Below are 15698 nucleotides of genomic sequence, written 5' to 3'. Positions count from 1 at the left end.
AAAATACAGTTAATATTGGGGCTTCCCTGGTGGCGCAGTGGTTGAGAGTCTGCCTGCCGATGCAGGGGACACGGGTTCGTGCCCCGGTCCGGGAAGATCCCACATGCCGTGGAGCGGCTGGGCCTGTGAGCCATGGCCGCTGAGCCTGCGCGTCCGGAGCCTGTGCTCCGCAGCGGGAGAGGCCACAACAGTGAGAGGTCTGCGTACGGCAAAAAAAAAAAAAAAAAAAAAAAAAAATACAGTTAATACTAAAAATGTTTTCTGCAACTTGTTCTAAAATTTTTGTTTTTACTTATTCTCTGATTTTATTTTTTAGCTCCATGCGGTGGCCATTTTTCAGCTCCCAGTGGATTGATTCTCTCACCAGGATGGCCAGGATACTATAAAGACTCTCTGAATTGTGAATGGGTGATTGAAGCTGAACCTGGACACTCTATCAAAATTACATTTGAAAGGTCTCTGCAAATATTTTTCTACTTAAAAAAAATTATCTAAAAGAATAGTTGACATTCTGCATTTTACTTTCCATATTAATATTTAATTTTATTGCAGTAGTCAATTGTTAGACATTGAGTGTTTCAGAATGTTTGCCCCTTTTAACCTTTCAGCCTATTTTCAAGTTAATTTTCTATTTCCTTAATGCTCTATCAGTATGAATGAAATGTGCAAGATGGACCTTTTTTGATTCATATATATGCATACTACTGTGATATGAACCTATAGCCTTTAACTTAGTAAGTTTAGTCATCCTGTACTTTGAAGCGCCTGTGGGTTCTGTTCTGCTAGATTCCGAAAGGCAAAGGTGCTGTAAACACACTTGAATTGATACCATATTGCAGCCTAAGACATTTGCTTACACATACTATCTATATACCTACACTTACAGGTCCTTCAGAAAAATGGCTGCATCAAATTAATGTGAATTAATGATTAGTCAGTCAAGATTTTTTTCCTTAGGATAATTGGTATTACTGATCAAATAATCTATATCCTAAAAGATTATAATATTAACTATTAAAAATTTAAAAGAATGAACCTTCCGGCTTGTGATTGGATCACTATTCTGAAATCCAAATAGAAGTATCTATATAATTTTTCAATTATATTGTTGACCCCTCTCATCTCCCAACCTTTCCTTAAAGAAAAAACAAAAAACTCATGTAAACACTATAGCAAACATATAAATATATATATAATTTCAGTAGAATTATGCTCTGATCTTTGAATTTTACAAATATAACATGATCTTCCCCTGATTAAAGAGTTCCTTCATTGAATTAACCTATTCATGCTAGTGTAAAAACTTGAGAGGAAAACAGATTCTATTTTGACAGATATAAAATATTAAACAATTCACATGAGGTCACTCTGCTTTATTATGACCTACACAACTTTACTATGACTATATTAATTTGCTAGGGCTGCCATAACAGAGTGTAACAGACTGAGTGGCTTAAATAACAGAAATTTATTTCCTCATAGTTCTAAAGTCTACAAGTCTGAGATCAAGGTGTCAACAGGGCTGTCTTCTGTGGTTGTAGTCATTGGCTAATAGATGGCTGTCTTTTTCCTGTGTCTTCACATGGTCTTCCCTCTGTGCATGTTTGTTTCCTAATCTTCTCTTATAAGGACACAAGTCATATTAGATTAGGGTCCACCCATATAATCTCATTTTACCTTAATTACCTCATTAAAAGACCTTTCTCCAGATACAGTCACAGTACTAGGGGGTTAGGACATATAAATTTTAGGGGGACATGATTCAGCCCATAATAATAACCTACACATTAAGAAAATGGTTTTATTTAGAATAACTTGGCAGAGTTTTCATTGTGATGTTAAAACCATATTCTTTATTCAGTGGTTGACATAGCCTGTGTTGCCATAGTAATTTTAGAGAAGCTTGAAAATCATCTTATTTATTCAGAATCAAATCTTTGTCAGATAACGTTTTTCCATTAATGTGGGACCCAAATTAACCTATCTTACTGTATTGCACAGAATTCTACTTGGTTTGCAGTATACCATATAACATAATATTATTGATCATATCATTGAATAATTTTAAAAGTTATATTGATTTGTGTCAATAAGACAGAGATTTATAATGTATTTAATTTGTTAAATTTAGAGTATCACATTTGAAGGACTAGCATATCTGTCAGTTTATCACAATTGATCTCATATTTTTTAAAACTGCATGTATTATAGGTTTAAGTACATGATTTTAATATTTCCCGTTTTGGACTTAACATTATTTTGTATCAGGGGTTATGATGTTAAGGTAATTAAAATATCTTGTATTTGCATAATTCATAACATTTATATCCATATAATTCTCACTAATCATCATCCTTCAATATCTAAATAAAATGTTGAGCCCCATCTCAGATACAAAGGTAAGTCTAGGCAGAGCTTTTCTGGGGATGCTTTTGTTCACTTCTGACTCTGAATTCCTGCTTTTAGAGTCATCTCAGTTGTGAGATGCAGAGGCTGCTGCCCTTTCTCAACTCCTTAGCCTACTCTTCATTTGGATCACTTGCCTTCATTCTCACAAAAACCTTAGAACAAGGGATAACCAAAGAGGATAATTGCACAATCCAGAATAATTTAAGATTTAATAAACCTTCACTGTCCTAAAATTTTCCTGGTAATTCCCATCACTGGAACAATTGCATCTCTCTCTCCAGTTCCCTCTCCTTAGCCCAGACCCTTCTCCATCTTTATCTAGTCTTTTCCCTATCAGGATCTTTAGCCCTCATTTCCCTACTCCCTAGTCACCCACTCCAGTATATAAAGGGTAAGTCTCAAAATACCTGTTACTTAAGCAGAGCAATTTAACTATTTGTTGCTCTGAGCTCCCAGCTCGATGATAGATGGGATGATAGAGATGAATTTTGCCTTTCTTTCCAAACATGCAGATTAAGATATTCTTTTCCCCTAAATCAGAAATCAGTTCTCCCAAGAAGACTTCACCCTTTCTCCACCTCCCAGATGACTCATATTGTAGCCAACTTTAAATTTCAAAAAACAGTTATATTCAATTTAGAAGCATTACATAAGCATAAAATAATACGAGGAAATTGTGTTATTAACAAAGTCCATTATTGTATTAAAAAGCATTCCCTGGTTTGCAAATGATAGTCATTAACCATCACTAAATAAATAAGTAATCTCTGATATCCTTCAGCCTTAGGTAAGCTATTGATAGAATTGCCTACCTGAGAAGCAATTAGATTGCAAAGCAATAGTTGTAATTCAGACCACCACACTTGTGACTTTTTGATCTTCAAATTTTATTTAAAGTCACTATTTTCTCTGCCCAAAGTTCTTAATATGTATGTCCTATCTCTCCCAACGTGTAGTTACATGGGCCTCTTTCCTATCTTGTTTAGATACCGTCAGATTTCTCCAAAGTGAATTAATGTGTACTGTACAGACTGTGCTCGAAGTCAGACCATTCCAAATTTACCTTCCTTGGGAAAAAATCTTTCCAGCCATTTTTTTTTTAACATGTTTATTGGAGTACAATTGCTTGATAATGGTGTGCTAGTTTCTGCTGTATAACAAAGAAGATCAGCTATATGTATACATAGATCCCCATATCCCCTCCTTCTTGCAAATCCCTCCCACCGTCCCTGTCCCACCCCTCTAGGTGGTCACAAAGCACTGAGCTGATCTCCCTGTGCTATATAGCTGCTTCCCACTAACTATCTATTTTACATATGGTATTGTATATATGTCAATGCTACCTGCACAGTTCGTCCCAGGTTACCCTTCCCCTTTCCCGTGTCCTCAAGTCCATTCTCTATGTTTACATCTTTATTCCTGTCTTGCCCCTAGGTTCATGAGAACAATTTCTTTTCATTTTTTGTTTTTTTTAGATTCCATATGTATGTGTTAGCATACGGTATTTGTTTTTCTCTTTCGGACTTACTTCACTCTGTATGACAGTATCTAGGTTGATCCACCTCACTACAAATAACTCAATTTTTGTTTCTTTTTATGGCTAATATTCCATTGTATATATGTGCCATATCTTCCTTATCCATTCATCTGTCGATGGACACCTAGGTTGCTTCTATGTCCTGGCTATTGTAAATAGTGCAGCAATGAACATTGTGGTACATGACTTTTTGAATTATGGTTTTCTCAGAACCTTAGGTTCTGCATAGTGTCTGTATCAATTTACATTCTCACCAACAGTGCAAGAGGGTTCCCTTTTCTCCACACCCTCTCCAGCATTTATTGTTTTTAGATATTTTGATTATGGCCATTCTGACTGGTGTGAGGTGATACCTCATTGTAGTTTTGATTTGATTTGCTCTAATGATTAGTGATGTTGAGCATCCTCTCATGTGTCTGTTAGCAATCTGTGTATCATCTTTGGAGAAATGTCTATTTAGGTCTTCTGCCCATTTTTGGATTGGGTTGTTTGATTTTTTGATATTGAGCTGCATGAGCTGCTTGTATATTTTGGAGATTAATCCTTTGTCAGTTGCTTCATTTGCAAACATTTTCTCCCATTCTGAGGGTTGTCTTTTCATCTTGTTTATGGTTTACTTTGCTGTGCAAAAGCTTTTAAGTTTCATTAGGTCCCATTTGTTTATTTTTGTTTTTATTTCTATTTCTCTAGGAGGTGGATCAAAAAGGATCTTGCTGTGATTTATGTGAAAGAATGTTCTTCCTATGTTTTCCTCTAAGAGTTGTATAGTGTCTGGCCCTACATTTAGGTCTTTAATCCATTTTTGAGTTTAATTTTGTGTATGGTGTTAGGGAGTGTTCTAATTTCATTCTTTTACATGTAGCTGTCCAGTTTTCCCAGCACCACTTATTGAAGAAGCTGTCTTTTCTCCATTGTATACTCTTGCCTCCTTTATCAAAGATAAGGTGACAATGGGTACATGGGTTTACCTCTGGGCTTTCTATCCTGTTTCATTGATCTATATTTCTGTTTATGTGCCAGTGCCATCTGTCTTGATTACTGTAGCTTTGTAGTATAGTCTGAAGTCAGGGAGCCTGATTCCTCCAACTCCGTTTTTCTTTCTCAGGATTGCTTTGGCTATTTGGGTCTTTTGTGTTTCCATACAAATTGTGGAATATTTTGTTCTAATTGTGTGAAAAATGCCATTGGTAGTTTGATAGGAATTTCATTGAATATGTAGATTGCTTTGGGTAGCAGAGTCATTTTCACAATGTTGATTCTTCCAGTCCAAGAACGTGGTATATCTCTCCGTCTGTTTGTATCATCTTTAATTTCCTTCATCAGTGTCTTATAGCTTTCTGCATATAGGTCTTTTGTCTCCTTAGGTACGTTTATTCCTAGGTATTTTATTCTTTTTGTTGCAATGGTAAATGGGAGTGTTTTCTTAATTTTACTTTCACATTTTTCATCAGTAGTGTATAGGAATGCAAGAGATTTCTGTGCATTAATTTTGTATCCTGCTACTTTACCAAATGCATTGATTAGCTCTAGTAGTTTTCTGGTAGCATCTTTAGGATTCTCTATGTATAGTATCATGTCATCTGCAAACAGTGACAGCTTTACTTCTTCTTTTCCTATTTGGATTCCTTTTATTTCTTTTTCTTCTCTGATTGCTGTGGCTAAAACTTGCAAAACTATGTTGAATAATAGGGGTGAGAGTGGGCAACCTTGTCTTGTTCCTGATCTTAGTGGAAATGGTTTCAGTTTTTCACCATTGAGGACGATGTTGGCTGTAGGTTTGTCAAATATAACCTTTATTATGTTGAGGAAAGTTTGCTCTATACCTACTTTCTGGAGGGTTTTTATCATATATGGGTCATTTGTTTCTAGGTAGCTTTTGATTTCCTCTTTGATTTCATCAGTGATCTCTTGGTAATTTAGTAGCGTATTGTTTAGCCTCCATGTGTTTGTATTTTTTACAATTTTTTTCCCTATAATTGATATCTAGTCTCATAGCGTTGTGGCCAGAAAAGATACTTGATACGATTTCAATTTTCTTAAATTTACCAAGGCTCGATTTGTGACCCAATATATGCTCTATCCTGGAGAATGTTCCATGAGCACTTGACAAGAAAGTGTATTCTGTTGTTTTTGGATGGAATGTCCTATAAATATCAGTTAAGTCCACCTTGTTTAATTTGTCATTTAAAGCTTGTGTTTCCTTATCTATTTTAATTTTGGTGATACATCCATTGGTGAAAGTGGGGTGTTAAAGTCCCCTACTATTATTGTGTTACTGTCGTTTCCCCTTTTATGGCTGTTAGCATTTGCCTTATGTATTGAGGTGCTCCTATATTGGGTGCATAAATATTTACAATTGTTATATCTTCTTCCTGGATTGATCCCTTGATCATTATGTAGTGTCCTTCTTTGTCTCTTGTAATAGTCTTTCTTTTAAAGTCTATTTTGTCTGATATGAGAATTGCTACTCCAGCTTTCTTTTGATTTCCATTTGCATGGAATATCTTTTTCCATCCCCTCACTTTCAGTCTGTATGTGTCCCTAGGTCAGAAGTGGGTCTCTTGTAGACAGCATATACACAGGTCTTGTTTTTGTATCCATTCATGGAGTCTATGTCTTTTGGTTGGAGCATTTAATCCATTTACATTTAAGGTAATGATTGATATGTATGTTCCTATTACCATTTTCTTAATTGTTTTGGGTTTGTTTTTGTAGGTCTTTTCCTTCTCTTGTGTTTCCTGCCTAGAGAAGTTCCTTTAGCATTTGTTGTAAATTTGGTTTGGTGGTGCTGAATCCTTTTAACTTTTGCTTGTCTGTGAAGGTTTTAATTTCTCCATCAAATCTGAATGAGATCCTTGCTGGGTAGAGTAATGTTGGTTGTAGGTTTTTCCTTTCATCAACTTAAAAATGTCCTGCCACTCTCTTCTGGCTTTCAGAGTATCTGCTGAACGATCAGCTGTTAATCTTATGGGGATTCCCTTGTATGTTATTTGTTGCTTTTCCCTTTTAATATATTTTCTTTGTATTTAATTTTTTGATAGTTTGATTAATATGTGTCTTGACATGTTTCTCCTTGGATTTATCCTTTATGGGACTTTCTGCACTTCCTGCCTTGATTGACTATTTCTTTTCCCATATTAGGGAAGTTTTCAACTATAATCTCTTCAAACATTTTCTCAGTTCCTTTCTTTTTCCCTTCTTCTGGGACCCCTATAATTCCAATGTTGGTGCATTTAATTCTGTCCCAGAGGTCTCTGATACTATACTCAATTCTTTTCAATCTTTTCTTATTTTCCAATATTTTCTCTTCCAGTCACTTATCCATTTTTCTGCCTCAGTTCTGCTATTGTTTCCTTCTAGTGAATTTTTAATTTCATTTATTTTGTTGTTCATCATTATTTGTTTGCTCTTTAATTCTTTTAGGTCCTTGTTAAATGTTTCTTGTATTTTCTCCATTCTATTTCCAAGATCTTGGATAATCTTTATTATCATTACTCTGCATTCTTTTTCAAGTAGTTGCCTATTTCCTCTTCATTTGTTTGGTCTGTTGAGTTTTTATCTTGCTCCTTTATGCGCTGCATATTCCTCTGTTTTCCCATTTTTCTTAACTTACTGTGTTTGGGGTCTCCTTTTCGCAGGCTGCAGGTTTGTAGTTCCTATTGTTTTTAGTGTCTGCCCACTGTAGGTATGTTTGGTTCAGTGGGTTGTGTAGGCTTCCTGGTGGAGGGAACTGGTGCCTGCGTTCTGTTGGATGAAGCTGGAGTTTGTCTTTCTGGTGGGCAGGACCATATCCAGTGGTGGGTTTTGGTGTGCCTGTGAACTTAGTATGATTTTAGGCAGCCTCTTTGCTAATGGGTGGGGTTGTGTTCCTGTCTTGCTAGTCGTTTGGCATGGGGTGTCCAGTGCTGGAGCTTGCTGGCCACTGGGTGGAGCTGGGTCTTAGCATTGAGACAGAGATCTCTTGGGAGAGCTCTCGCCAATTTATTTTATGTAGGACTAAAGGGTCTCTGGTGGTCCTATGTCCTGAACTCGGCTCTCCCACCTCAAAGGTTCAGGCCTGACACCCAGCTGGAGCACCAAGACCCTGTCAGCCACATGACTCAGTCCACCATCCTGTCACGAAGTCACCTGAGGTCCAGGCGTCCTGTCAATGTCTCCACTCCTTGGGTCCCAGAGATGCCTTAGGGGCCGCCTCCTGTCAGGGGCTTCAAGGTCAGGTGCAGTCACGTGAGGGCGTCACATCTGAGTCATGCAGGATGCTGAGCACTAGGCTTCTCTGCTCCGTAGTGTAGTGTTGGGGGGGTTAGGCTGGTATCTGAGGCCCAGGTCACCGCTTCCACCACAAAAGACTTCCACCCAGGTTTACATGTGGGTCTCAGGTTTACAACTTCAAGATTCTCCACACTTTTTTCTTTTCCTTTGTGCTCAGTCTAGTTCCACTTGCTCATAGGGGCCTGCGTTCAGAGGCCTCACCCCCTGCACTTCAGACCAGAGTTTCTCATGGGCACAAGAGCATTTCTTTCCAGTCCTTGAAGATTGGCTGTATTAGGTCACTCTTCTGATCTTCAGCAAGGCTGTTCACTGCTCCAGTAGGCAGCTCATTCCAGCCATTTTTATAAGATGCAATGATAGAGAGAAAAACCTTTTAATTTCTATGCATATGGTTTACTTAGTACTTTTTACTCTGCCAGTTTCTTGCTCTCTTACCTCTTTCCTGAGACACAGATCTTTTAAGTTAGGCTGGAAGCAAGAGAGTCAAATTGAAAAGTGATTTTCACTCTTAGGGTTTGTGCACAGCAACCAAAAACAGTTCTGTACATTGAACCATAACAGGCCTGGGGTGAGAAATGATTCTCAGAGTGCAAAGATTTTGGCTTCTCCCATGAGCATCACTGAATAGGACTTGTCAACTGTGCCTCTTTTCTTAATCCCTAAATTACCTGCTCAAGTATATTACAAATCTCCTAGCTCCTTCACTTCCTTGATACCAATAATTTTTTTCAGCTCTTCCTTGTTAATTAGCCCAAACACTGGAAGAATCAAGAGTTAGAATGCTTTATGCATTTATTGATGGTATTTTCACTATTTTAGAGTAGACAAGGCACAGCTGTTTCAGTATATTTCTTTTGAATCATACTTTCTGTAACTAAGATAAATAAAGTCCCCAATTCTTTTAAATGTTCTAAATAGAAATGTTGGGGGTTTCGAATCCTCTATCTGCCCTTCACACACACACACACAAGCCCATAAGATTCTTGAGTTTGAGCTATTTGAAGGGAAAATTATTTTAAAATCTTCCATTTCTTTTTTATCTAAAGACCCTTAAGGGTGTGAAATATTGCTTTAGAGCTGCCCATACTCCATGTACTCTGTCAGAAACTGTTTTCTTTAAAGTAATTCCCATTTAAAAAACAGCTGTTATGTGGTTAGAAGTAGCTCTGTAGCAAAACAATGAGCAACAGTGTTCGTCAAGTTAAAAATTATAAATGAGAATTTTATCCATTACGTAGTATCATAAAATAGTCACTTTGAAATCAGAAATATGTACACCTATCTCTTCCTTATTTAGTGACCTTATAATATCTTTGTGTTTCATTTCCCCCTTAAGATTGTTTTGAGAAAAAGATATCATCTTTAAAGTATCCAACAAGAATTATGTTCTTAAAAAAACTAGTTCCCTTCTGATTTCCAGCTGAGCTCTTATAAGGACACTGGTTGCTAACTCTTTAATAGTTCCTCTCATCCTGAGAATATTTTTTTTATAGAAGTTGTTTCCAAATAGTGGATTGTATTTATTACAGAGTAACATCATTTGCTTTCTACTATTCATGAATAACCTAAATTAATTTGGTTGACAATGAAATTTTAAAAATCAGATAATATAATTAAGGTGGCTGCATAGCTATTTTGCAGTTTTTTTATATTCTCAAATGTCATGATTGCTTAGAATTAATCTACAGAAAATAAAAAACACGAAAAACATTACAAATATATTAGCCATTAGTTGGCTTCTTGAGATTATCTCAAGTAGCTTAAATCAATAAAATCTTAAGAATTACAATTTCCTATCAAATGCAAAACAAAATAACACCACCACCAACGGACATATGTGTTTTCATTGTTTATCTCTTCTTAACATAGCCATATTGTTGTCTTATTCTCAGATTTGCAGAGGAATTTTTGCTTTGTTTCTTCCCTCTCTTCTTAAAGATTCTCATTATTTGGCAGCTCCTAACTGAATTCATTTTACTAGTAATCCTAAACCTGTCTTTCTAGTCACTTTCCGTTCCTTAGCTCCTTGACCACAAGCTATCAGTATCAGTCTTCCTAAGTGCAACTTTTAAAATGAGAACTATTTCAGTTTGGTCAGAATGGTTTTGGATTACACAAAGAACATTTTGAAAGACACCAAAAATTTAGTAAGATTAGATTCAGTTTCATTTTTAATATCATCTAGTGGCTCCATAACATTCATTTGTGATAAACAATAATGTTATAAACAAATGAACACCAGATTGAGGCAATTCATGAGAAATTTATACAACTATCTTAAAATACAAAATGAAAGAGATTCAAATTATTGTGTTACTCTATTCCATTTCCCCTGTTGTTATAATGTATTTTTATTGTTCCTTGAGGCAAATCTGTGATGATTTTCTTTTTAAAGATTCACTCCTACTGAACAATGTTCTCTGTATCACTACTTAATGTTGCTATTCTATTACAAATTAAATCTCTTTAAATTTCAGTTCAAAGCAATCTCCCTGACTCTTGCGTGCACTTTAATTTGGTTGTTCAACTGACTAGCTATCAAAGTGAAACTCCAATTAAATACTACAATAGGGGGGAGATTGGTTCAAGATGGCAGAGAAGAAGGACATGCTCTCCCTCCCTCTTACAAGAACACCAGAATCACAACCAACTGGTGGGGGTGGGGATTGTGGTGTGATTAATTGGGCGATTGGGATTGGCATGTATACACTGATGTTTATAAAATGGATGACTAATAGAAACCTGCTGTATTAAACTCCTAAAAAAAAATTTATATATATATACTACAATAGACTGACTACCAAACAAGTAATGGATTCACAATGCATAATTGCCTGATTTTTTTTTTTAAAGGACATAGCATATTCCTATACATTTACTACTCTAAATCATATTATTGGAAAAGTTATTTTTAGACAAATACAATATATTCCAGGTTGCAAAATAAAAAGTAAGATAAACTTATGAAATCCATTCATTTTACTAAGTCTTGCTTAATAGGATGTAACAGTGGTACAAATCTAAAAATATTTCATTTGTCTTTCTTAAATAGCATTAAATTATACACTTTATTTTGACTACTTATTTGCCATGTTTATAATCATATCAGAGATTTTATAATGAAATAAAGTTTCTAATTTTTAAATGTTTCTTTCAGTTTGTTTTTACCAGGTTTTGAGTTTTGTTTTAGTTTTGTTTTTTTGAGGAACAATGTAGTTTAATCTCGTAATACTGGAAAAGACTGGTAGGTATGATAAAGTGATTATCTGAAAATTGGTGGACATTTCAACTGATAATTATTTTTCAAAGTGTACTGAATATAACTAGTTGCCAAAACATGTGTTGGAAGATATATTCTAAAAGGGTGAAAATGCATGGTTAATACTGAAGTATCCAAGTATATTGAGTGCTTTTTTTGATAAAGTTGATAACAACCCTAGAGAAAAGAAAGTATTGTTTTCTTTAAAATACATTAATTCTTTCATTTATCAAATAAATGTTTACTGAGTGTCTGCTATATGCAAAAGATCAACAAAAACAGAAACTGTCTGAACACATGGAGCTTATAGACTCTTAAAGGAGACAGCCGTCAAACAAGCAAACAACTATGATTAGTGTTACAAAAGGCACAATAAATTGTGGCAATATAGTAAAATTAACCTGCATTGTGAGGTCAGGGAAGGGCTTCCTGTGGACCAATTTAAGCTGAAAGCTGAAATATGTATAGGAAAACCTTGGTGAAGGCAGGAAAAGGATGTGCTGGGCTGCAGTTTCATTATGGGAAGTGAGTAAGATACTCAGCTGTTCATGATTCCATGTAGTTTTTTTTCCACAACTAAGATTTCTGATCCAGATTCAGACTGTGGTATACTCTTGAAATGCAAGGAAGGAATACAAAATTTTATTTTATTATGAATACGTTATACATGTTAAAAGTAGCTCTGTGTTGAATACAGTTTATAAAATAATTGTATCTTTTTAAAAAATTGAAAACAATAGCAGCAACAACAGCCAAAAATCTAAATAAAAATTATATAAAAAATTTAATGACCAAAAGAGATTTATCAAAAATCAAAATAAAATAACTATATGAAGCAGAGGTCAGATTTGAAGTATACTGTTATGATGAAATTCTAATGATCTGATTGAAGATAAATATAGTAATCACATAGTTTTCCATAGACATGAGGAAAGCAAAAGAAAGATGACTCCAAAAACATGCTTGGTTAATGAAAAGGCCATTTATTTACTGAAGATAATCTGTAACATTTGAAAGAAATCTTACTTGCGAACAACAAGTATGTACACTCATACTTTTTAAATGAAAATTGTCCATAGGAATAAGAGCTTATAACTTTGGTATTCTTAAATGGTGGGGCCTTAAATGATATTTAAGATATTAGAAAAACTTAAGAAAATTGTATATAAAGCTGGTAAAAATTATAAATAATAAGTTAAATAGCAATCTAAAGTGTTATTTTCCTATACAGTGTTATTCTAATAAATATATTTTCACATATGTCTCTTAATCTTAGATTTCAGACTGAACTGAATTATGATGTTCTGGAAGTTCATGATGGGCCAAATCTTCTGTCACCCTTGCTTGGATCTTACAATGGCACACAGGTGCCCCAGTTTCTATTTAGTAGCAGTAATTTTATATACCTTCTATTTACAACAGACAATAGCCGTTCTAATAATGGTTTCAAGATTCATTATGAAAGTAAGTAATGCCAACATGTTTTTTGATCTCCTTATTCTGTTTTCCATACTTTTGATATTACCATTGTATCATTAAGAGAACTAGGAAATTTATTAAAGAAAAGAAAATCAAAACTTTCCTTGACCTATGAGAATGCTAATAGGTTACAAGGTGTGTGTTTTAGTAAATTCTGTACTAGATTTTTTCCAACAATATCTATGTAATATCATTATGAAGGGAAATACTAAGGAAATGTCAGAAATAGCAAATAAAAAATCTTTAAAATTGAGTTCACATAATAGTTATTTGTGCTGAAAAGCCAACAATAGGCAGTAAATGGCAGTCTAAGATGTATATGAGCATTGACAAATTCTTTTAGCATTTACTTCATAAATTCAATCATACTTTTATGTTTTATTCAGACTCTACCTACATTTCCATTAAAATATTCAATTTTATTATTTTATATGAAGTATTGAAAATTATATTAACAGTGAAAAGTAAAATATATACTCATATATATGCAGCTATGTCTAACATAACTAGCCAAAGGCTATATATTAAAACAGGCTCTAATTCACAGTGTTGGAATCAGTTTAGAATAATTTCACTTAAAATACTTTAGTTTTGTTTAAAAAGTCTAAAATATGTCTGATTTTTTTTGAAAAAATGATTCTGGTATATGCATAGAAATGAGTCTCTTTTGTTTATAAACATCTGACATATTTAAACAAATGTGGTTGTATACGATGCATGGTTGCATACATATATATAAACTCACATATGCACACATTTTCATCTAAAAATACATTGCTGGGCTTCCCTGGTGACGCAGTGGTTGAGAATCCGCCTGCCGATGCAGGAGACACGGGTTGGTGCCCTGGTCCGGGAAGATCCCTCATGCCGCGGAGCGGCTGGGCCCGTGAGCCATGGCCGCTGAGCCTGCGCGTCTGCAGCCTGTGCTCCGCAATGGGAGAGGCCACAACAATGAGAGGCCCGCATACCGCAAAAAAAAAAAAAAAAAAAAAAGACATTGCCATATATCTTTTCATGAAAAACAGTTTTGGTGAATGTGTCTAACAGTACATTTAAGATTACTGCAAGATATCTTTATATCAGTTTCCGATAGATATTATATCACTTCTTTTTATATTCAAGTCTCCTATGCCCCCTTCCCCCTCAGGAAAAAAATTTCAGCATTTAAAATTTGTAACTTTATATTCCATGTAGGGTGTCTCTCTTCAGTAACTCTGGTTGGGCGCATGGGTTTTTTAAATTGTTAATATATATTTATAGCTATTCTCTTTTTAACCTTATCAACAATATTATTTAATTATATTAACTTCCCTTTATTTAGAGCTTTGTGGCATGGAAGTATATTTCCTAAACATTATTGTAAAATGCAATGAGAGGATTAACACATACTTGGGAATTCAAATGAATTAGGACTTTAATAGAGATCTTTAACATTTATTAGTTAAAGCTGAGTCAGAGTAGTCATTTTTAAAAATCTATTTCAAAATTAATTTTCACTAGCAATTAATTTGTATCAATATGCTAGAATGGGCAGACACCTTTTTTGTTTTGTCCATTGTTCTATCCTATGCCCGATATATCACATTCAGTCCCACTTCAACCAAGGTATGTGGTCGTAATCATGTTCTCAGACACAGGATTATTTTAAGGATTAAGTTAAACCATCATGCAAAGTGTTATTAAAACTGTGGAGATTTTCAATAAACTGACCCAACAGATTTAGTTCAGATTCTTGCTAAAACTGAACTAAGTGGGCCAAGGACAGAGCCCAAGGGTCAAACCTAATCATAAGGACTTGGAGGAGCCTAACAAGTTTAGCTAAGGCAGAGTCTTTATTATAGATAGCATGTTTGTCACTTGTAGGCCCTTGGTGAAATAGTCCAAGTTATTATTGAGGGCTAGTGCCTAAATGGCAGAGTGGAGGCTGAGAAATGCTGAGGTTGATGAGAGGCGCAACAGATGTTGATTTTGGTCAAATCTGGCTAGGAGGCAGTGATTTTCAATTTAAATTTGTTTACAAAAGATCATTTTCTTTCATTTTTATTCTAATTAGTCTTCTGGTTTACTTAGTAACATCCCAAACCCTTTCTTGCCAAGAAAACAAATAAAACACTTCCTGTTGACACTTTCTTAGTAAGTTTCTCAGCTGAAGGGAACCAAACTATTTTCTTTAAATGAATCATTCACATGCCTCAATATCAGCAGAATAAAACTTTAATTATTATACTATTTAAAACATTAAAAATGTATTTGGTGTTTGGTGAATTTCTATTTTTATTTTAATAGAATCCATTAAAAGAGAAAACTCGATTTCTCCAGTTGAACCAAAATTTTATGGGAAGGATTTCTTGCAATGCTACCAGTGATTGCACTCTAGAATTTTATTTTATTCCCTGTCTTGTGCACTTTTACCCCTTATGTCTTGCTCTCAAAACAGGAAGATTACAAAACTTGTACCAATAAGATAAGATTATTTATCATTTACAAAACACATTAAAATAATAAAAATAACACAGAATAGACTTTCCTTTTTTTGTTTAAGTACAATCCCCCAACCCCAAGGGTGTGTATTATGTTGTCTTTCTTGAAATACAGATGTAATCATGTTTCTTGGATATCTAAATATTACATAAAATAAGACAATGATAAATAGATGCAGAACAAATCCATAGACACAGATACCAATCTCTGAAGACATATTTAGAGCCTCCTAAAGCAATCAAATGGAGTTTTAATGATAAA

General features: G+C 34.7%; 1 protein-coding gene across 7 annotated transcripts in view; it reads left to right on the top strand.

The window, feature by feature from the left end:
- Positions 1-15698, top strand: part of CSMD3 (CUB and Sushi multiple domains 3) — a 1102347-nt gene that overhangs the window by 703978 nt on the left and 382671 nt on the right. For all 7 annotated transcript variants that reach the window (XM_059042775.2, XM_067017123.1, XM_067017122.1 and 4 more), the window contains 2 exons: positions 317-455; positions 12754-12941. In XM_059042775.2, the coding sequence (XP_058898758.1) occupies positions 317-455; positions 12754-12941 (327 nt within the window). The remainder of the gene's footprint in view (positions 1-316; positions 456-12753; positions 12942-15698) is intronic.

The sequence above is a fragment of the Kogia breviceps genome, chromosome 17, assembly GCF_026419965.1.
Source record: "Kogia breviceps isolate mKogBre1 chromosome 17, mKogBre1 haplotype 1, whole genome shotgun sequence".
In the NCBI taxonomy this organism is placed as follows: domain Eukaryota; kingdom Metazoa; phylum Chordata; class Mammalia; order Artiodactyla; family Physeteridae; genus Kogia; species Kogia breviceps.
This window is presented reverse-complemented; position numbering and strand designations above follow the sequence as displayed.